Here is a 22,279-nt window from a genome sequence, read left to right as displayed (position 1 = left end):
AAAAGCTCTCACATAAAGTCACATCTCAACTCGAATTAAAAACTCGAATCAGCGAACTAAACGGGCCCTTAATATGTGTTTGGAGTTGTTTTTATTTTTATTTTTTATGTTTTTTTAGAAAAAAATAAAAATGAGAGAAAAATGACGTTTGACACAATTAAAGATCAAAAATAAAGATGAAAATGATTTTTTAGTTTAGTGTAAAATGAGATAAATGAAAAATTATTTTTTATTTTTTATTTCTGTTTTCTCATCTCTCGAGCAGAAAGAAAGAGAGATATTAATAGATTTTTTTATACTAAAAATAATCTCTTGATAAAATTACCAAACACATTTTTAAAAAAAATTTCTGTCTAAGATGAAAAACATTTTCATTTCTATTTTCATATAAAAAATAAAATTATTTTAAAACGAATTCTAAACGCACCTTTAGTATTTTTCCCTCTGTAATTCTTCTCCGATTTTTTGAATTGGATAAAAAATTAGAGAATTTTATGGTTAGAAATGAAAAAAAAAAAAAAATACCATGATAACACGATACAGATTTTTTTTTTTGCAAATTGAAAAGTTTAAGTAGAGATAATCAGCCATCAGAAAGGGGATAATCGAGCAGGGCTCTCTTTGAGCCAAAACCTGTCCTCATGCTGCACTCATATAGCTTATGAAGTTTATGGTTAATTATTTGTACTTTAAATTGGGTCTTGCTTTAGGGTGTTTTAGTTATTTTTGGATTATTTTTATTTTGTTTTTGTGATGACTTTTAAGATTTGGATTTTGAATTCAGATAGGTATAGAATTCATAATCTTTAGGATTTGGATTTTGAATTCAAATTAGAGATAGGATTATAAGTTTTGCTATTTAAAACCTTTATTATTATTTTGTCATTAAGTTTAGATGATTAATAATGTTGTTTGAGAGTTCTCTCAACATTCTAATTACCTCCATATTCTATAGAATCAATGAATGATACAAGTTTATAGAAATTCTATAGAATCAATGAATGATACATGTTTATAGAAATCCTATTTCCGATATTCTAATTGAATATTTTTGTTCCGCTACATGATGAGAGTAAAACTCCAAACTGTGTGACTTGCGTGTTTTGCCCCAGCTGGGATTTTGTTTTCTGAACGTCCTCACTACACCAGTCTCACAGTTTTAAGACTACCTAGTGGTGGATTCTACCAACTAGTTGGAATAGGGTGTCTCTATATCAATCACCGGTTTTGTATCTTTCGAAACAGTTTCATTAAATTCAATATTTTTCTTAATCTAAACATAATTATTATGATGTAACACGAAGAATTCATAACTATGTTTACCAATAATTCTCCGAACTAATTTACTCAGTTATGAAGAAATCAAAAATAAATGAAATAACAACCTTTTCAATTTTTTAATATTGAGACTAATACGGTTCAAAGAATTTTTATAATATGAGAATGATGTATGAATAATAAATAAGAAACGGTATGTATAAACAAATTGGCACCCCACTCAATGAAATAACAACCTTTTCAATTTTTTAATATTGAGACTAATACGGTTCAAAGAATTTTTATAATATGAGAATGATGTATGAATAATAAATAAGAAACGGTATGTATAAACAAATTGGCACCCCCCCCCCAAAAAAAAAAAAAAAAAAAAAAGGAAAAGAAAAGAAAACACTCAATTATGCAGAGATGAACTTGCGACTATCTTCATCTTCAATCCCAAATGTAATATGTCTAGTCTGTCTTGAATCCGTCTGAGGATAATTGGCTGAATGATGAGAAGTAAACGTAGGATGAGGAGGGAAAGCTTTTTCTCTAAACTCCTTTCGAATTCCCCATAATACCTCACCGCATTTTTTCATGGAAGGTCTTGAATGTCTTAGAGATGCAAGGCATTGGTGAGCTAGTTTGAGGATTTTCTCCAATGCCATGGTTGATGCTGGGGTTCTTCTCAGTATTGGGTCCATGACAAGTACAGAATCTCCTTGTTTCAGCTTCTGCATTGCCTGCATAAATGAATACAAAAAGTTTCACACTAGCTTGTTAAGTTCTTTGCATCTGTGTTAGTTTGAATGGAAAAGAATAAGAACTTTACGAGTATTTCCTTGAAATTTTAACAATTCCCGCATTACTAGAATAACGCTGTAAGTTTTACTGTTTGATATTGTATAAACAGTGGGAGTGAAGGCTGTAATTGTACAGGGTAAAAACAATCCCGCGTCCGACATCGTTTAAACACAAAAATAAATACCGAGTTATAAGGACATTGGTTACTCTAGGTTGACTTTTCAAGATGGAAGCTCAAGTCCTTAGAAAGTCCAAATTCGATCAGTAATCATCTTTTGGCTTAAAAGGTCGGTGGTGAAAACATTAGAACAAACACTGGTTTCTTGATAGAAAGGCCAAATACTCGTGTACTCGTTGTTCCACTTTCAGACACTACCTCAAGGGATTCTGGACTGATTCCTTTCAATGCCATTTGATCTTGTTTTACCATTTTGGCAAACAGAATTCCACCTTATGTGCATGTTACCTTTCATTTCGGAGCAATCTAATATCTCATCTAACATTAGCAGGCTGATGTTCGGCGAAAATCGCCTCTATTACTGATTCATAGTCCATTCATGGGAACACACCATGTGAAGGGGAAAATGCAACTAGTTATGGAAACGAATTACTCTGGTCTCATGTGATGAATGTCTCAAAGGAACACTAGGAACAAAGGGAGTGTTATTAGAGCTGGAATTGAGAGACTGCAATTATATGCTCAGGCAACATGGAGTGCACATCCATGTGAAGGATGATATGAAATTATTTCATGCTCCATGTAGCATAGCAAGTCAAATGTGTAGGTAATTACATCAATTCTTCTCTCTTTTGAGAGATAAATAATCCATGAGTAATGCTATTAACTTACGGGTAACATCAAGGGGGAAAACAACACTATTAGACAGATTGACAGAAAATCACCAGTCACTTGAAAATACCTAGGCATTGCGTAAGAGTAGTTGAAACCGTGAAAATTTTGATTTCTAGACCTCATCTTTTATTAGAACAACAAATTAAAATTGCCTCCCTTTTTAACACTTGATGCTTGTAATTGGGTTTCTTCCTTGAACAAACTTACTATACTTAAGGTTGGCTATTTAATCCACTAGTTGCTAAAAATAAACAGATGTTTTGGCATTGGCCTCAATATTTCCTGGCAACCAGATAATGTGTAGATGAGGTGCATCTCACTATATGAGATTTTTACATAAGGTATGAAGAAATACCCCATTGGTAGAGTTGTGTTTTGAACCGTCAGATCGATATCAGGTTTTGTCAGTTTTGCGTACTTGTTTCATTTTTTTATGTGATTTTGACTGAATCTAAACGTTCAGAAACATGCACTACCATATAAAGTTTCCTCACAATGAAGCAAAGCTAACTTCTGCCAAAGTTGCTTAGCAGATATACTTACCCATCTTATTGTCAGTCTCTCGCTATTAGGCTTCTTAGTCTCAATGGGGTGTCTTCCTGTCATCAGTTCCACAAGCAACACGCCAAAGGAGTAAACGTCGCTCTTATCAGTCAGCTGATATGTCCTAAGGTACTCAGGATCCAAATAGCCTGCTGTTCCTTTAACTTGGGTTGAAATGTGAGTGGCATCAACTTCTTGATCTGCCGCTCGCCGTGCAAAACCAAAATCAGCCACTTTCGCTCGTAGCTTCTCCGTGATGAGGATGTTTGATGATTTTATGTCTCTGTGGATTATTGGAGGATCTGCCAAATTTTTCAGAAAAGTTCGTATTCAAATGAATGTTTCTAGAACTGTGTCAAAAGGACATTTTTTTGATCTCCAATAAACTGTAAAGTACGCACATGTACACTTAAAAATCTCCCTTCATTTGCTTCAGCAACAGAAGACGAAGAAGAAGAAGTTCAAAATTTGTACTATCTATATGTTGTTTATCTTTGCCACTAAACAAGGGAAGAAGTTCCTATTCGAGCAACAAGCTATGCAAATTTAGGTTAGAGCTGATCTATGGATACCTGAATACGTGTGGAGGTAGGTAACTGCATGAGCTACATCAATTGCAATATCTAGACGCTCTGCAAATTCAAGTCCATTTCCGCGTGTACCTTAAAAACAAAAGTCTGCTCTTATCACAATGTTTTTTGAAAATGTTACAAATTATAGAACAATTTTCTTATAATAATCTTTACAGAGACAAATTATTGTGAGAGCAGGAGGAAAAAGAACATGCATTTCAGTAATTGTCTCTCATCTTCTTCTAATCCATTTTAAAGCCCCAAAACCAAAAAGCTTTAAAATATAATTTCTTTCAATGGGAAATTAATGGATTCTAGTTTTTGCAAGAACTCAACAAATTTATGTATGGAAATATCAAATAAAACCGCCAAGATGTACATGTGAAACCTATTCAGAAACCTATTCGTTTATGTTCACAGAATACTTAAGTATGTTTATTTCAGATTTCCAAATTCTGCACTAATTTCACCCTTAAAATTCTAACAAATTGTTACTTTACTTACCATCGAGATGTTCCCGAAGTGTCCCGTTTCCAACATACTCAACCAGAATGATTCGCTCGTCTCCATGCTCCAGATACCCGTATAATCTTACCAAATTTAGATGCTCAATCATTGACAAGGTTATAATTTCATTCTTGAACTCTGAGGACACAACCCTGTCATATGTATTCTGCCATAGACCTTAAGTTACCAATATGCAAATAAAAATAAATCTAAAAAGATCACAAGTATAAATATAAATTCCTACCTTTATAAATCTAAGAGATGAACAATATGCACTAAGTTCAACTTTGTTACATGCTTATGATGTATAAGGTATGTAAATAAAGTGACAAATAGCTAATTCTTTTGTGATATCATAAAATAAGATATACCTTTTTTGCACGCTTTACAGCTACGAAAGTTCCGTTTTCGAGCCTTCCCTTGTACACTTCTCCAAAGCCACCCGTACCTACTATATTTGCCGGAGAGAATTTCTGGGTTGCTTTGAAAATCTCTTCATAGGAGAAATTCGGTGTCCTAGCGAGTCCACTCGCAGCAGTACCGGAAGAACCAAATGAATCGAATTTTGAGAAACTTCTTTGATAGCTTCCTGTGGAAAGATCAATTGAAGCTGCACAACAAGAAGGAAAACAAAATCAAGAACTTTTTAATGAAACAAAAGTTTGACACCGATGACCCTTTAGAATTGAGATCAAAAATGAAATCAGAGATCAAGAGTAACTTACAAGAAACCCCTCTAATTTGGCCATTCTTTATGGCTTTTTTGGTGGCCTTTCTGGGTTTGAAGAGAAAGGTCAGTGTGAGAATTCCTGCAACTTTTTTGGCTGCAGCTCTGATATACTTGAGAGCAGAGCTAGAATTTTGGTGGGAGTTGTTTGGGGCGTCATTGCTGGATTCTTGTTTTCTGAGGCTTGATTGAAGGCTATGGGAAGAACTGGGAGTTCTCTTCATTTGCAGGTGGTTATGGTTGGCCTCTATTGAGTCATTTGATCATTTATCTTTTTGATGAAAATTCAAAGAAAAGTGGTCAGCTTTGATGTGTTAGCTTGTTTATTCGTAGTTAATGAATGTAGGACCAGTTCCAACTTCCAAGTTCAAATGAGCAAGGCGTGCTAGCTTTTCATTCGCATTCAATTCAATTGGTACTTGGTGGCAAGGCAACGGTATTATAAAAAGTTTTATACGTCAATGGAAAGATGCATATTCTTAAGTATGGTCCGTTTAAGTTTTTAATTCAAATTTTTAATTTGAGTTTTTAATTCAAGTTAAAATGTGATTTTATGTTAAAATTTTTTATTGTAATAAAAACTTTAAGTGTGATTATTTTTTATAATTATTTTATTATAATTAAACTCGAATCCGTGGGGAATGAATAGATTTGTATCATTATATACATAATCCGTTTTCAACTGGGGCGTTCGTATTGAGCAGCCCAAGCCCAAAAAAATTGAGCCCGGAATTCATGGCCCTGGTCATGGTGACGAAGGATGTTGAAATTAGGACATTGACTGTTTTGACTGCAAGAGAAAATATTCAAGCCGTGAAACAGAGTAGACTGAGCAAAGGAGCTTTCTACGTTAAGTATTCTGTTCCTGAATATTGATGTTGTTAAAATCACATAAAGTATACAAATACTGGCGTATAAATATACTGACGGTTCAAAACAGTTCAGATTCTTTTTTTTTTTTTTTTTTTTAAAAAGAAAAAAAAGTTTATCAGAAGGAAAGAACGAGTAAACTGTGCAAGGACAACACATAAAACTGACTAACTAATTTGCATCATTGTTAAGTAATAAAACCTACAGAGTTAGTCCATTTGCAATAAAGTTGAGGCACCCTATAACATTGCCGAAAACTCTTGCAACGCTATCATTTTCACTATTGAAATTTGACTTAAAGAGTCTTCTTTTATCTTCTCGCCCCCTTCTAATATTGGAGAGATGTTTTTAGAATCTATTGATTGCATGGAGGGAATGGGGGCCTTCTTTTGGCCTCCGCATGGAGCCCTCGTACACTTCTAGCACCAAAAAGGCAAATGGACTCCATTGGTTTTTTGACTCTCCTGTTTAGCAGAAGACAAATTGCATATTACAAAAGTTAAAGCTAATTCTTCTAGCGACAGGCCAAAATTTGCTCATATCTAGCATTCGTATAGTTCTAAAACTACATAAGCATATGGAAACGATCCAAGCAAACAAAAAGATTTGAACAAGGAATCCAATGTACACCTCTTTGTAACTTATTAACAAGAATCTTACAAGATTTGGTAGTCAAAATCCCCAACTACACCTAATGCAAATTAATGATGCATGCGGCGTGAGGGGCAGTTGAAAGTTCACTGTACATTAGAGCACATACAGAGGATTTGGGGCATGGGTCCATACTATGGACGGAATTTCTTCTTCCGATGTTGCGTATTGTTCGTCCGCTAATATTATTACACATGCATGGTTACAGTTGGATGGTACGTGCCAGTAGTCTTGTGCTCTCTTTTATGACACTGTCAAGAAAATAATTTGTATACATCAGTCAGGGATATAACAGCGCGGATACAACTTAATAGACACAAGCGGTTAAATAAGAAAAGTGAAGAAAGTAAGCATGCAGACTCTGAAATCATAACGTGCCAAGGTTTCATGGAACTAAAGCTAAGAATTTGACGTTTACAAGACAATGCCACAGGATGACAATACCGTCTATCGCTTCTCAACAATATTCAGCAACAGCGAGTGGCAAGTTCATACTCCACAGAAAAGGTAAGCAAAGATCAAAGGATATGCAGAACAAGATGCGCTATTTACCAGGTTCATCAAAGTTTACCCTCTCCCCGGTAGAAAAGCGGACATAGAAAAGGGCGGCAAGAAAATACAAGAGTGACGTGAGCAACAAAAATCCTTGGAAAGAGCCCACTAATTCAACAAAGAAACCAGCTCCAACTGTTCCCAGGATTGCGGCAAATGATCCAGCAGTATTTGACAGTCCTAAAAAAAGAAAAAGGTTCTCAGTACATGGTTAAAAGTTTTCACATTCTTCTTCTTCGCAAATTGTTATCCTATAGTACTTGCTAAATCGAAACAATAAATAGAAGTCTATGTTGTTCCACTGCTATCGCCAGGTTATACAGTAAAGTGATTAAATTACAGCATCTCAAAGATACGTAAACAAACAATTTATATTATACTACCATGCAGAACACCAGTGTATTGTGGAGCGATCTCCTGGAAAAAAGAAAGAAATAGCACAAAGTTAAGAGAGAGAAAGTCAATTCTGACTAACAATTCAATTTAAGATTATTCAGTTGAACCTGGAGATTCACAAGAAAGCCAGAATGACTGAAGGATTTCAACCCAACAGCTATCGTAAGCCAAGCAGATGCAATCAACGGACTTCTCGCTGTAGTTAAACCAACAAGAGCGATGGCAGGTCCAATAAAACCAACCGACTGTAGAGAAGGCACAGATTGATTTTTACCATATATATTTCTATGGTGTTGATACAATTATCATACTGTAAAGATGTAACACTTCAAAAATAATGCCACAGGAGGAGGGGAAAAAAGGGAATACAGCATTGACAACTAATTTTGTCAAATTGCATGTCATTTCCTGTCATATCTTGCACATCATAAAAGAAGAATAAAAAGGAGGAATGTTTAATCTATTAATGAATAAGAAAGATAAGTGCAGTTCCTTAATCCCCAAGTTTTTTTCCCTAAAGCAAAAGCAGAAAACTTAGTTTTCTATGGTCAAAATAGGTATATAAACGTTCTCTTTTAGCATCACAACTAAGATTCTAAATCATGAGATGAGCATATAAAGCAACGTTCCTAAATGGACTTTATTCAAAAGCTATTTCCCTTTCATTAATATGGTGAATTTATACTACAAGTGGATATCTTTATGTTTCTTGTTTATTTATTTCTTATTAAAGCAAATAATGTGTATAAAGGTAAAAACTAAAAGCCAATTATTGTTTTCTTAAAAAGCAAAGAAAAAAGTATCTCATGAATAAACAATGATCCTTGCTCTAGACATGAAAGTATATGCTAGTACTTCATACCTGCATGATTTTGCGAGTTAAAGTGATAGTTGTACCACTTCGTATTAACATGTCTGAACACAAACCACCAAGATATCCCATGATTGCCATCACACTCCATGGAACAGCACTAAACCAAGCTGCATGTCTGAGGTCAACATGATACACCTAAAATACGACGCAATTCATTTGAATTTCAAGATATAGGTTAATGCTACAAATAAATGCCACCAATTACAAAGAAAGAATTAGGCTCACGAAGTTAAAGTAAACGGGCATCCAGGAAAGAATAATGAAGAAACCCTGCAATGTTTTAGAAGAATAGTAAGTTCCACATATAACTTGAAATAAAGGTATAATATGTCCACTAATGCAAACACAAACTACGTCAGCATTTTGCCAAGTTTGATAAACAATTATCATCCTTTCAGAAATAGTGAGCATGTTAAAAATCATGTTGCTTAGAAAAAAGCTAGTTCTGGATGTATATGCGTTACCCAGCTATGCATGGCATTTGCTACAATCAGGGACCATGTTGGCAGTTTAGAAAGCAAGCGCCTAAACGGAGGTATGACTTTGGCAGTTTTGGGTTTATTGTCACCCACAAATGATTTCTGCCCATTATTTGATATGTAATCCAATTCGTACTTTGATATCTGATTGTTTCGGTCAGGCGTACTTGATGTTGCAGACACCCATACCAACACCCAAAGAAACCCAGATAAACCGAAAATGACAAAGGGTCCAAATATACCACTCTGCGACATGAGGATTGGAGAAAGCGTGAGGCCAATTGCACTTCCAAGCTGAAATCCAGCCATTGCAATCCCAACAGCCCTTGCTCTTTCTGTTGGAGGGAACCACCTAAAAGAAAAGTTCAAAGATTCAGCTTCAAAAAACTTCAGATTCTTCTGTCTCATTCAAGTATTTTATTCATTTGTGTGAGCTATTATAAATCAATAAGTTTGTGGATCATCGGGTACCTTGCTACCATGTTGTTCATGCAAGGAAGAGCCACTCCTTCCGCAATGCCAAGAAGAGCTCTCATAGCTAGGAGAGCCCACACGGAAGTTTCAGCAGCCCAAGGTGTGAGGAAAGTAGCTAAAGACCACAAGGCCACTCCCCAAGCCATGACTACCTTCCCACCATAATAGTCCACAAGAGTTCCTCCAGCTATCGGAGATACCATGTAGCCCCAAAGGAAAGATGACTGTCATGAGTTCCTTAAATTAATGAGTTTGAGTATGTTCACTCCACAAAATCATTTGCTAGTTGCTACTAAGTTTTTATTTTATTTAATTTTTGCCCCAAAAATATATTAATCAAAATATCATTTTGACTTACAGAAAATGCACGGCTGAAAGATTGGACCTTCAGACCTTTAAACAGCGACTTGATCAAATTACTCATTTTTGCTCAAATAAGTTCACTCCACAAAAGAATCATTTGCTAGTTGCTACCAAGTTTTTATCTTATCTAATTTTTGTCCCCCCAAAAACACATTAATCAAAAATGTCATTTTGACTTGCAGAAAATCCGCGGCTGAAAGATTAGACCTTTAGACCTTAAAACAGCAACTTGATCAAATTACACATTTTGCTCAAATAAGTTCAAACTTCAAATCAATATTACTCATTTATACAAAATTACAAACAGAATAATCTCAGAAATATATAGCGAAATTCAAACGAGACAGATTAGCCAAGCCAACCAACCTGAACGATACCAGCGAACGATTTGCTCCAACCGTGGGAGAGCGACAACGGAACGATCGCCACCGACATGACGACGCGGTCAGCGTTGCAGAGCGCGAGAGCCAAGGCTAGCATCGCCGCCACCTTGACCCTCTCCGAAGTTATGAACTCCACGAAGCTCGGCGCTTGGGAGTCGCTCTCCTCCGGCAACGAGCCGAAACGAGCGCCGTTCGAGGATACCCTGGTCGGAGGCGCTCGGAGCTCGCCGGAGCCACGGAGAAGTCGAATTCCCGGCGGAGACCTCGAACTCGAACTCGAGAGCGAAACGCCAGCGAAACGGTTCTGCTTCAGAGAAGCGGCGAAACGCGGGGAGGCTTGAGGGTGAGGTCCCGCCGGCGACGGTGCCGGTAGGGGGCTGGGGAATTTGCGGGTTTGGAACGGTCGGTGGGGGAGAGAGATTGCAGAAGAGGCCATGACTGAGAGAGAAGAAGAACACACAGTGGCGGAGAAAGAGTCAGACACAGAGTGATGATGAGGTCGATTAGTCGCGCCGGAATATTACTGTGCGGTTTACCGAAAATGCCCTTCCTCTCTCTTGTCAAATGTGTCGGGTGGGGGTGTAGTTTTCTCGAACTTTGAGGGTTAAAAATGGTAACTCAGCATTGGTTGTTCATTTGAAAAATGGAGGGGTCCACATCCAGTTTTATGCCACAATTAGGATTTAAAATCCGTCACTTATTTCAATTTTTAATTAAAATTAAAAAATAATTTTACGTTATAATTTTTTATTATAATAAAAAAATTAAATGTGATAATTTTTTAAAATTTTTTAATATAATAAATTTTAAATTTTAAATTTAAATTGGTGAAATAAATTAAATCTTTATTTTTAATTAATATCAACTCTCGTATTTATATGAAAAATCTTGTCGTGGAGTACAACACGACGCCGCCGTTTAAAGACATTCGTTTTTCTCAATTAACAACAATTAAACACAAATAAAAAGCAGACTAGAAACACAAATAAAGTTTGCAACTTTGTTGTGATTTATTCCGAGCGAGTTTGATTCTCCCAGTTTAAAAACAAAAAGCTAAAGGCATAAAACCTAAAAAATATTTGTTTTCTCACTGTTCTTTTGGCCTTCTCTGAGGTAGGCTAAAGGTAATCCCAACACCTAAATTATTGCATTATGTATTTTTGTTTGTTTTCATTTCCACAAAAAGCAGAGCATATTACGGGGAATACCTCTCAAGTCTCACCTAAAACAAATAGTCAATTGATTTATTTTTCTCTGTCAAACAGAAAAAAATAGAAATCAGGTCGAGATTTAGCTAATATCCTTCAAACCCAGCTTACAACATCTGTTCTGTGGCCCTAAAAAGTTTCTCGTGCAAGCATTGCTAGAAAAGGGAATTACTTTTGTGATACTTAGCTTGAAGCTCTTCAAGATTTTAGACAATTCTCAGACAGTAATGACACATAAATTGAAAAGCTTAAATACGATGAATATTTGTCGAAATCAAGTAACAAATACAAGGTGGAACCTAGAGTCAAAATACATAAAAAGTTCTGGATTAACAACAAATTTTTTTTTTTTCTATATTTGATACACTAATGCAGTGAAATCAGAGTTTGCTGTTATATTTTAGAAACAGTGAATGTCGACCTTCAGCTATAATCTCTCCAGTTGCTTTGTTCTTAATCAACACTGCAGTTCCAGAATATCCTCCTTTTTGTCCTAATAGCCTCGATGTAATCTCCAGCTCATCCTGCCAATTCCAATTCTCAATATCAGTCTCCAATATTGTCAGGTCGAACAATCCTAAAAAGGCACCAATTGTGTTCAACACCACACGAAATTGAGTTAGGCCTATAGTGATGCAGTGAAATCAGAGTTTTGTGCCCCAAGCATTTTTCTTAGAAATTCCATCTAGTGTCCAGAAATATGATCCATGTCATGCGCCAAGCACCACTCAAAATTCGCTAAACTCCGGCCATTTACTAAGAATAGCTCAAAAAGACGGCCATTTTTGCACAGATCAAAATTTATCCAGAGGCTTGGTAAAAGCACAAATGATGGCAACACTACAAAATGCTACAAATTGATCAAAAACAACAAAAGCGTAAGAGATAATTAATTGAGAGTTTGATGACACTTACATCAACCTGGGCGGTGGATAAATATGAGATAGACATGTCCACTGATACACTCATAGGGAGACTCTCATCGTGGATTAATAGAGCACCCACCTCATCAACCATATTAGCAATTGCTCCTTTTGCTAATTTCCCATCCCTATCCTGCCACAAGAAGTCCAAAATCAACCAAGGTCAAAAAACAAAAAAAAAACAAAAACAAACAAACAAACAAACTTTACGTTGATAAATCATAAAGCTTGCGAATTTCGATGATAATTTGATATTCAAACAAATGTATTTATGTAATCAAAATGGTGGAGGATAAGAGGACTCACAGTGAGGCGAGGAGGGACCTTGAAAATGCAAACGACGAGTCCTGGTTCGACTCGGTCGACTCGGATGCCTTTGAAGGAAAAATCCAGGTAGAAGCACGAACCTGGAACGAATGGGCCGCTCGGAACGGTTTCTGATTCCTCTTCGGTCAGTTCCAGAAATTTCTTGGCCTTATCCATTTTCTCCGATTGCCTTCCTGAGTCTTTTGATTGACCAGCTTTGTCTTTGCTTTCCTTATGTGTTTCTGTATGCTCAAGCGAGTTGCGAAAAGGAACTCATGATTCCGGAGATCTGGGCTTAAAATTTAGGATCTATTATGTATATTGGATTACAGAGAGAATTAGGCTCCTACACCACTTTTTTTCCTGTTGAATCTGAAAGCACCGTTTATTTTCTTCCTCACTGAAATAAATCCTTTTTACTTTCAATAGTCAAAATTACAAAAATAGCCCCCAATAGGACTGAAACTTATGAGGTTAGTTTTGGTATTTTAAACGTTGAAAATTCATTACATATTTTGATATTAAGGGCCCAATTACTGTTTAGATAGTGCTCGAAAAAAAGCTTTTAAATCTAAGAATAATTTTTGAATATGTTTGGATAAAAAAGTCAAAAACACTTATTGTTATAAAAAGAAATATAATAAAAAAATATATATGAGATATTTAATTTATTATTCACAAATAAAAAGTTAAAAATATAAATAAAAAAACTTTTTATAAACGTCAAGGAGATGACTCGTTCAAAAAGTATTTAAAAAATAAAAAACACTCTAAAATTGTCGATCTAAACATATTTAAAAACGGCTTTTAAACTAAATAAGCTAAAAATAACTTTTTTCTTAAACCAATCCAAATGAATCCTCAATAATCTCTGATACTTGGGTGATAATTACATATAAACTCTAACATGACATTTCTACCCTTATTAACCACAATTTTGTGTAGGGTAATTTACACCGGCACCTATTGTATTTTACTAAAATAATAAAGACATTTTTCTGCCCGAATTTAATTACATCAACACCCATGACTTTTTAATGAAATCACACAGATACCCCTTATGTTAGTTGATCGTTAATTAACCGTTAAATTTATTTAAAATACCAAAAATGTCCTTATATCAGAAAATATTTCTAAATTATATATAATGCTAAAAATAACGTTTTTCCCCGTATTTGACACCAAAAATATACCTTTTGAGCATAGGTTTTTTTGTTTGTTTGTAAATTAACATTCTTTTACAACCTATTTTAATGGTAATAAGCCTTCTGACAGTTTTTTTTTTTTAACTAACAATGATTTTTATTAAATTTTTTGTAATCATGATTTTTTCTAACTTATTATGACCATAAATTTCAATTTAGAAATACCAATGATTCTTACAACATCTTGAGCTAACAAATGATTCTCAAAACCCCTTCTTAATAGTAATCACAAAATTAAACTTATTTCATTCATTAAAAAGATTGATTACAGCAAATATCAATCAAATTAATTTCATAAACTAAATGTCAAGCTAATTACATAAATTATAAATGCATTTTACAAATATCACCTTCCAATAGTAGACAAATTAATTTTCAAAACCAAACCTAATTTCACCAAAAACCAATCTAACTAATAGTTAATGTTAATACACAAACCACACAAATCAAACTAATTTTCTCAAAAATTAAGCGAAAAAATAAAAATAACTTTTCTATTGTTGAAGAAAAAAAAACTTTGTTGCTCAAAATTGCCATGGCCTCACCATCGACCACAACATACAGTGAAGGAGAATTCAGACGGTGCTCATCGCGCCGGGAGGTGAGGGGATCGACTAATGACGCGTGAGGGAGCGAAGTCCGACGGGGGTGAGCACACAGGGGCCGAGTTCTGACGACGAGAGTGCGTAGGGGTCAAAGCTGCAGATCTTGAGGCGGCATGGGAGGGGAGAGATGTCAACTTGCACGTCAGACTAGAGGCAATGCGGGAGGAGTGCAACATCAACTACCATGCCACGGGCGGAGGGGAGGGGGTGACCTCAACTTGCACGTTGGATCTTGAGGTGATGGGGGAGGGGCGCGACGTCGACTTACACGAAAGTGGCGCCGAAAGAGGGGGTTGATGTCATTAGTTTTGATCAAGGGGTATCTTTGTTACTTTGATAAAACACGAGGTGTCAGTGTAATAAGACCTTTTGTGTAAATATTATTTAGTATTGAAAATTGATGAAAACAGTGTTCGCCTAATTAACCCTGGACTAAGGTGATATTTGGTATATGGGTTCTGCTATAGTGCAAACCCATAGTTTGGGTTCTACTGTAGTGTTTTTCTCTTACAAAAAAAAATTCAATTTCAAAAGTCATAATCAAGAACCTTGATTTCAACTACAATTTGAACCCATACACCAAATGGAACCTAAATGTTGAATGAAAATTGGCCTATTTTAGGTTGTGTTTGTTAGTGCTAAAGCATGTGGAGAAAGAGAGAATTGGTGAACTCACCCTCTAAATGTATTGTTCTAAGATTTTTACCATTTACTATTGATTAATACCGTTTCTCCTAATATAGTTCTTTGACTAAAAAGCATTAATTAAGTGTAAATGATAAAACTCTAAAACCTCTGCATTTTGATGGGTATTTGTCTAATTTTCTCATGGAAAAAAATACACGGTCTGTCATGGTTTTGTTTAGGTCTATTATTTAGGTTATTCTAAATAATTAAGTGTTATTATGGCATTTTGTTATCTCTTAATTAATTGAATGACAATTGATAATTTTTAAATAGAGTGATATAAATTATATTTTTTTAAACATATTTAATGGTATTTTTAGCTTTTTTATGGTGTGTTCGTGTTTTTTTTTTAAATAGAAAAAGAGCTTTCTTATCATCATTGATAATTTTCAAATATTATTGTTTTCCTAAGAAATTATTCTTGATATTCTTATGGGTCTTTTTTTTAAGGACTACCCTTTATTATTATTACTAATTTGTAGTGCGCCCGTGATTCATTTAAAACGATGGTTATAGGAATGGATTTTTTTTTTTAAAAAGATGAAGAAGAAAAAACGAGATATGTATAAAAGAAACGAAGATAAAAAGGAGAAAAGATTCAAAACAAAAGATAGAGAAAATTAAGAAAGAGAAAAAATTTAGTTTTTTTTGTTGTATTTTAAATTAACTTTATTTTATTTTGTTTAATTTGGTTGTTATTTTATTTTATTTTAATATATTTTTGTTTAATTTTATTTTTTATTAAAATTATATAAAGATTTTTATTTAAGTAACACTGAGAAAGGAAAAACAATTAAAAAACGGCACAAAAGAAATAGAAACAAAAACGGGAAAAAGATCCGCAGAAAAGATAGAAAAACAGTTTTTAAGTTATTTCGTTATGTCTTAAATTAGTTTTATTTGTTTTGTTTAATTTGTTTTTTTTATTTAACTGTGTAATTTTATTTTATTTTATTTTAGTGCATCCTTGTTCAAATTTTTTACTCGAATTATTTATAAAACTTTTACCTAATTTGCATTGAAAATTTAGTGCAAAACAAATAAAATCGGACTACAAATAAGCAAAACATTAATAAGTAAATACAATAATTAATAAATAAAACCAATTTTTTTGGCCATCGGATAAAAAAGGACAAACGACCCAGATGAGCGAATGAATCACACGCGCGCCGACAAACACACGTGAACAGAGCAAAAGAGCAAGCTTTTTGCACCTTGTAAATAAGAATGACTAGTTTAAGTGGGAAAAAAGAGTAATGACATCCTTGGAAATAAGTGTAAAAAGAATGACTTATTATTAACTTAGTTTGGTTCATAAAATAAAGATGTCACATGTCAAAAGATTAAACTAGAGTCTATAACAGAGTTTGTAATCAAATTTATATTTAACCACGTGTTAAAAGATTAGGCTAGAGTCTATATTGTATATTTCATATTCATTAAAATCTAAGTAAAAAAAAAATACAAAGTGAAACCTAGAGTAAAGAGTCCTTGGTTATTAAGTTATTATTATTATTACTACTTCCACTTTTTATTTCTATATTTGATACATTTGAATTGCAGTGAAATTAGAGTTTGCTGACATGTTTCCCAAACAGTGAATGTCGACCTTCGGCTATAATCTCTCCAGTTGCTTTGTTCTTCATCAGCACAGTAGTTCCTGAATATCCCTCTTTTCGTCCTAATAGCCTCGATGTAATCTCCAGCTCATCCTGCCAATTACAATCTGTTGGCAAATCTAGTGGTAAAATAAGATAAGAGTAAAAATAAAGATAATATAGACATAAAGTATTTTACGTGAAAAACTTCCAAAAGAGATGACGTAAAAATCACAGGACAAGTGTTGAAGGATTTCACTATGAAAAATAGTGATTACGACATTCTCTCTAAATTATACGGAGAGAACAATAAGAACCACTCTCTCATATAAATAGGAGAAACACCTCACAAAAGAAGAAAAACTGAAAAAACTAAATTTCTCTCACAATATGATAATTCTCTCTGAAGGGTGAGATGAGATACAAAACTAGTACTTGGATTAAATTTTCATGGGAATCATTAACAATTTTTAGGGGAATCATTAACAATTTTCATGATCTCATTCTCAATGCGAGTTTTGCAACCAGCATAATCTAATTGTCCTAAAAACAATAGATTTTTCTTGAGGCCCTTCACGTATCGTACCTTTTGTATAGTACGAACAATACCATCGTACATCTTCAGTTTGATAGTGACGATACCGGTGATCTCCAAGGCATGATCATTTCCCATGTATACTGATCCTTCTGAGATTGGCTCATATTGATGGAACTATTCTCTCCTAACGGTCATATGCTATAATGCTCCCGAATCCAGTATTCATGCATCAGTGAGCTTCTATCTGCCTTCTGCAATTGTAGTTACCTCGTTGTATAAGACGTCACCATCATTTGAGGTACTTGCTACATTCCCTTGAGAATTCTTCTCTCCACTCTTCTTAACCTTACAATTCCTCTGTATAAGACGCCATCATCATCTAAGGTACTTGCGACATTCCCTTGAGAATTCTCGTCTTCCCTCTTCTTAACCTTACACTCACTCTTGAAGTGCCCATTCTTGCCACAGTTGTGACATCTTATGTTCGTCTTCTTACTCCTGAATTTTGATCTATCATGACTTTGACTCCCCATTAGGGCCACGTTTCGTTGATCTCCCTCTCATCATCGTCAAAGCTTCTGCTTGATGTGAACTTACCAACATGTCTTCCTTGTTCTTGCATTGACTTTCTTCATCGAGGACTGCGCCTACAACATCTTCGAAGCGTAGGCTTTCTACAATATTACTATTGGCTATGTTGATAATGAATTGATCATACGAATCAGGTAGACTTCGAAGAAGAATCTCTGCATGTTCATTTTCCTCTATCTTTTGACCCTACTGCGCGAATATAGTATGCAAGTTGTTGATATGGTCGGTTACCAGTGTGGATTCTGCCATTCGAATACTAGTGTGGATTCTGCCATCCGAAAAGTATAAAGTTTTCTCTTTAAGAATATCTTAATGTGAAGTGACTTGGACTCGTACCAACTTCGTCAGAGTATCCCAACTTTCTTTCACTATTTTCTTCTTTGCGACACCGTCTGCTAATACCAAGTGCAAATTTACAATAGCATTACCATCCATTTCGTTTCACTTGCCATCGTCCGTGATTTCTTGTGGTCTTTCTCCGATAGCCACCATACAATCATCCTTCTGTAAAATTGCATGCATCTTCATTTTCCACAATGTGAAATTGATTCCTTTGAACTTCTCTATTTCGAATTTTCTAACCATTTCATGATTTGCTTAACTCCCACCGTTTCATTATAGCTGTGAACAGTACCCGTACAGTAATTGTACTGACTAGGTAATTCTCAAGAAAAATTGTAAATGAATACACCGGTTCTATCAACAAATGATAGATTCAGACAACCTCCTAGACATAACCACCTCACTAAGCAAGTGTCTAAGAAAGGTGTGGAGGGTCTCAGGTGGACCACTTAAGTTCCAACCTCCTAGACATAACCTACTTACGTCATACTTATTTGCATCGTGAACAGTACAATATACGTGAATAGTATCGTATATTGAACAATAGCTCTGTCGTGAACAATAACTTTACCTAGATTGCTTTGATACCACTTGTTGGCAAATCTAACGCTAAAATAAGAAATGAGTAAAAATGAAGATAATATGGACAACGTATTTTACGTGGAATAGCTCAAAAGAGACAAGATAAAAACTACGAGACACGTGTAGAAGAATTTCTCTATGAAAAATAGAAATTACAACCTTATCTCTAAATTACACAGAGAGAATAATAAGAACTAATCTCTCATGTAAATAGAAGAAACACCTCACAAAAGAAAAAAACTTGGAGAAATTAAATTTTTCTCACACTGTGGGCATTCTCTCTGAAGGGTGAGAATGGAATGCTGAGAAACAGAAGAGCTCTATTTATAACTGAGCTCTCCTAAAAAAATCGTATGAGCCAGTTGTAAACAACTAATTATTCCCTCAAATATCAGTGCTAAATTTAGTGTTGATTTCTTCTTTCTCTCTCATCTTTTTTTTTTCTTTCCTTTAAAAGTTATGACTGTCTTTAACTTATTAGGCAACGCTTACACAATTACAATATCAGTTTCAATATTAAATAATGCTAAAAACGTTACCACACATTAAGAAAAAAATAAGTCTTCCAAAATCGCCTTCTACAACTAGACCACTACCTCTTATTAGTTGTGGTACACCGAGCAATTTTTATATGATCCACATCATGTGCCAAAGCTCAATTCAAAATTCGCCGACTCAAAGTTGGCTAAAAATCCCTTTATTTTATTATTATTTTTTCCACTCAAGATAAACCAATTCCTTTACAAAATGCTACATATTTATTATGTTTCATACTTGCATCAAAAAGTACAAAAGTGCGACAGATATTTAAATGGGTGTTTGATGACACTTACATCAACCTCGGCGGTGGATAAAAAAGAGATAGACATGTCCACTGATACATTCATGGAAGGACTCTCAACGTGGACTAATACAGAACCAACTTCATCAACCAGATTAGCAATTGCTCCTGTTGCTAATTTCCCATCCCTATCCTGCCACAAAAGTCCAAAAGCAACCCCACTTTTAATTTTTCTTTCAAAAAAGTCCCGGCATAATAAGGCCCAAAAAAGTAAAAAAAAAAAAAAACAGAGAAACAGAACTTTACGTTGATAAATCATAAAGCTTGTAAATTTCGATGATACTTTGATTTTTCTACTTAAAAGTATTTCGTAATAAAAGTGGTGGAGGCTGAGAGACGTACGGTGAGGCGAGGAGGGACCTTGAAAGTGCAAACGACGAGTCCGGCTTCGACTCGGTCGACTCGGATGCCTTTGAGCGCAAAATCCTCGTAGAAGCACGAGCCAGAACCGGGTCGATGGGTCGGAATCGCGAGTCGCGAGATGATTTCTGATTCCTCTTCGGTCAGTTCCAGAAACTGCTTGGCCTTCTCCATTTCTTCTCCGGTTGCCCCTGGCTGGCTGCTTTGACCAGCTTGTCTTTTGCTTCGCTTCTTTGCTTCTGTTCGCTTGTCGTTGTGATAAGGACCGGGTTATACCTTTGTAACCCACGATTCAGAAATTATGGGCTTCCAATGTTGGATCCACGTGTGTTGGACTAGATCTTAAATGACGATGGGCCTAAATTGGGCTCTGTTCTTGTCAGTGCTGAAAAGAGTGTTTTTTTTTAAGAGAGAGAAAGAAAAGAAATTAAGCAAAAGAGCTTTCTAATTATTATTGAATATTGATAATTTGATATTATTATTTTTTTCCCCAAAAAACATTGTTTATTACTGTTGTTATTATTATGATCATCCTCCTTACAGTATTACTGTCGTTTATTATTCTAGATTTGCAAAGAAAAATGGGTTTGAGAAAAAAGAAAAGAGAGAGAGAGAGAGCATTTGTTTTAGGATATTAAAAAAAAAAACAGATCAATAATTATTTTGAAATTCTGTAAATCTGAACCTCAGATTATTTTGAGGGAATCTGAACCTTAGATTCATTACAATATCACAATAAAAAACATACAAATTTAATAAACTTTGATTTGAAAAAAGTGATGGTTCAAGACCGCCGCCGCGGCTTACGCATATACCTTACTAATTTTTTTAATGCAGTTATATATCTGTTATTTGTTTTTTTTTTGCATCATCTTTTAAAAAATAAATTTCAGCTAACATAATAGTAATATCTTTAACACCATTTTCTTTTTTAAATCTATGCAATATTCAGTACTAAAAATAAGTATTGTGAGCGACATGTCTCCTGTGGGTATGGGTGATAATTCGTGTCACATATCGTGTTTTGATCGTTTCTTTCTAAATTTGTAGTTAATCCGAACATGACTTGTGAAATTTTTTAAAAACCGCAACACGAACACGACACGATCACTTTACGAGTTGACAGGAAAATGACCCGTGACACGAAATTGACACAAAAATTATATACTTTTATTTAGTTTTTTACATATTAGAAATAACTCAAAATTCATAACACACTAAAATACAAATAACATCCATTGAAATTAGTGCTGAAACTTTGGACGGGCCGTCCATGACCACCGAAAATTTTAAATTTTTACCCGATGACCGAGCTTGAATTTTCGGGCTGCCCGACTCGACCTGAGGAAGACCATGGACAGGCTTCAGGCAGGTTTTGGCTACTCGAGCCTGCCATAGGTGCCCGAAATTTTTTTTTAATATTTTTTTTATATATTTCTATACTATTATATATATATATATATTATATAACTTTGTTTATTAATTACCTATGGTATGTATATAAATGATTTTTAAGTTATTTATTGTAAAAATTAGATAAAAATTATAAGGGAGATTGCAATTTGAAATTTGAAATGAACACGAACTATATAAAAATTTATTTATTTATTAATTTTTAAATTTGTAATTCATGATTGCATTGTTAAAAACCTTTCAAAAAAAACCCAATTGGGATAAAAACTTAGTAAGAAAAAAAGAGTGCAATCATTCTGGGACGAATTACAAATTTGACGAACTTATAAAGTCTATACAAGATTACAATAACATTGTACAAAGTAAATAAATATTTACAAATTACAATAATAGAATTTAATTTGAAGCTGAAGGATCGTATTCAAAATTAAAAGTTAATCTATTAAATTCGTCGATCCATTCTTGGTTAGACCGCCGATTTGGCAGTCAACTGATAATTGTGTTTGACGGAGATCGGGTCCGCCTCCTTGCTTTTGAAAACACTTTTCAGAGTGACTTCTCAAGTGTGTTGTACTGTGAATAGTGTTACCTTGTAATTTATCACCACAATATTTGCATTGAGCTATGTATTTAATGTTACCATTATTGTCGACTTACTCGAATGTGTTGAAGTGCTCCTAAACTGTTAAGGTGCGCTTGCATTTCTTCTTAAAACTTGCAACACTTGCACTAACACTTGTGCTTGCCTCTCCTCCACTGTCACGCCCCGCCC

The 22,279-nt window shown here is 34.6% G+C and overlaps 4 protein-coding genes across 5 annotated transcripts; all 4 read right to left on the bottom strand.

Moving 5' to 3' along the window:
* Positions 1-1,654: 1,654 nt before the first annotated feature.
* LOC21404903 (calmodulin-binding receptor-like cytoplasmic kinase 2) lies at positions 1,655-5,545 on the bottom strand. The gene is made up of 6 exons (XM_010106389.2): positions 5,265-5,545; positions 4,911-5,149; positions 4,537-4,705; positions 4,033-4,122; positions 3,461-3,762; positions 1,655-2,003 (listed from the first exon to the last, which is right to left on the bottom strand). Exons 1-6 carry the CDS (start codon positions 5,488-5,490, stop codon positions 1,677-1,679), a joined length of 1,353 nt encoding a protein of 450 aa, XP_010104691.1. The 5' UTR covers positions 5,491-5,545; the 3' UTR covers positions 1,655-1,676.
* Positions 5,546-6,665: 1,120 nt separating this feature from the next.
* On the bottom strand, positions 6,666-10,762 carry LOC21404902 (probable anion transporter 4, chloroplastic). Of its 2 annotated transcripts, none has more exons than XM_024170982.1 (9): positions 10,292-10,762; positions 9,560-9,786; positions 9,074-9,440; positions 8,835-8,879; positions 8,598-8,744; positions 7,843-7,980; positions 7,723-7,756; positions 7,340-7,519; positions 6,666-7,038 (listed from the first exon to the last, which is right to left on the bottom strand). In XM_024170982.1, exons 1-9 carry the CDS (start codon positions 10,742-10,744, stop codon positions 7,031-7,033), a joined length of 1,599 nt encoding a protein of 532 aa, XP_024026750.1. In that variant the 5' UTR covers positions 10,745-10,762; the 3' UTR covers positions 6,666-7,030. The 2 variants fall into 2 exon arrangements, with proteins under 2 accessions (XP_024026750.1, XP_024026751.1); XM_024170983.1 differs by having other exon boundaries at positions 9,560-9,749; positions 10,292-10,348.
* Positions 10,763-11,756: 994 nt separating this feature from the next.
* On the bottom strand, positions 11,757-13,116 carry LOC21404901 (acyl-coenzyme A thioesterase 13). The gene is made up of 3 exons (XM_010106387.2): positions 12,746-13,116; positions 12,432-12,572; positions 11,757-12,040 (listed from the first exon to the last, which is right to left on the bottom strand). Exons 1-3 carry the CDS (start codon positions 12,920-12,922, stop codon positions 11,897-11,899), a joined length of 462 nt encoding a protein of 153 aa, XP_010104689.1. The 5' UTR covers positions 12,923-13,116; the 3' UTR covers positions 11,757-11,896.
* Positions 13,117-16,655: 3,539 nt separating this feature from the next.
* On the bottom strand, positions 16,656-20,322 carry LOC21404899 (acyl-coenzyme A thioesterase 13). The gene is made up of 3 exons (XM_024170993.1): positions 20,077-20,322; positions 19,727-19,867; positions 16,656-16,954 (listed from the first exon to the last, which is right to left on the bottom strand). Exons 1-3 carry the CDS (start codon positions 20,266-20,268, stop codon positions 16,811-16,813), a joined length of 477 nt encoding a protein of 158 aa, XP_024026761.1. The 5' UTR covers positions 20,269-20,322; the 3' UTR covers positions 16,656-16,810.
* Between the last annotated feature and the right edge of the window lie 1,957 nt (positions 20,323-22,279).

This window comes from Morus notabilis, unplaced genomic scaffold, assembly GCF_000414095.1.
Source record: "Morus notabilis unplaced genomic scaffold, ASM41409v2 Scaffold101, whole genome shotgun sequence".
NCBI classification, from domain to species: Eukaryota; Viridiplantae; Streptophyta; class Magnoliopsida; order Rosales; family Moraceae; genus Morus; species Morus notabilis.
The sequence above is the reverse complement of the archived record's forward strand: the minus strand, read 5'-3'. Positions and strand labels throughout refer to the sequence as shown.

Bases quoted from the DNA above. Each gene is read 5' to 3' on its own strand.
- LOC21404899 (XM_024170993.1), bottom strand. From the start codon at position 20,268: ATGGAGAAGGCCAAGCAGTTTCTGGAACTGACCGAAGAGGAATCAGAA. The intron at 19,868-20,076 runs GTACGTCTCTCA...CTTTTGTGGCAG, and splicing joins AGGTCCCTCCTCGCCTCACC to GATAGGGATGGGAAATTAGC. The intron at 16,955-19,726 runs GTAAGTGTCATC...TGTAATTGGCAG, and splicing joins TATCCACCGCCGAGGTTGAT to GATGAGCTGGAGATTACATC.
- LOC21404902 (XM_024170982.1), bottom strand. From the start codon at position 10,744: ATGGCCTCTTCTGCAATCTCTCTCCCCCACCGACCGTTCCAAACCCGC. The intron at 9,441-9,559 runs GTACCCGATGAT...CTTTTCTTTTAG, and splicing joins ATGAACAACATGGTAGCAAG to GTGGTTCCCTCCAACAGAAA. The intron at 7,981-8,597 runs GTATGAAGTACT...CCTTCTCTACAG, and splicing joins TAACTCGCAAAATCATGCAG to TCGGTTGGTTTTATTGGACC.
- LOC21404903 (XM_010106389.2), bottom strand. From the start codon at position 5,490: ATGAAGAGAACTCCCAGTTCTTCCCATAGCCTTCAATCAAGCCTCAGA. The intron at 5,150-5,264 runs GTAAGTTACTCT...CTTGTTGTGCAG, and splicing joins CCAAATTAGAGGGGTTTCTT to CTTCAATTGATCTTTCCACA. The intron at 3,763-4,032 runs GTATCCATAGAT...AAAATTTGGCAG, and splicing joins CTACCTCCACACGTATTCAG to ATCCTCCAATAATCCACAGA.
- LOC21404901 (XM_010106387.2), bottom strand. From the start codon at position 12,922: ATGGATAAGGCCAAGAAATTTCTGGAACTGACCGAAGAGGAATCAGAA. The intron at 12,573-12,745 runs GTGAGTCCTCTT...TTCTTGTGGCAG, and splicing joins AGGTCCCTCCTCGCCTCACT to GATAGGGATGGGAAATTAGC. The intron at 12,041-12,431 runs GTAAGTGTCATC...TGGAATTGGCAG, and splicing joins TATCCACCGCCCAGGTTGAT to GATGAGCTGGAGATTACATC.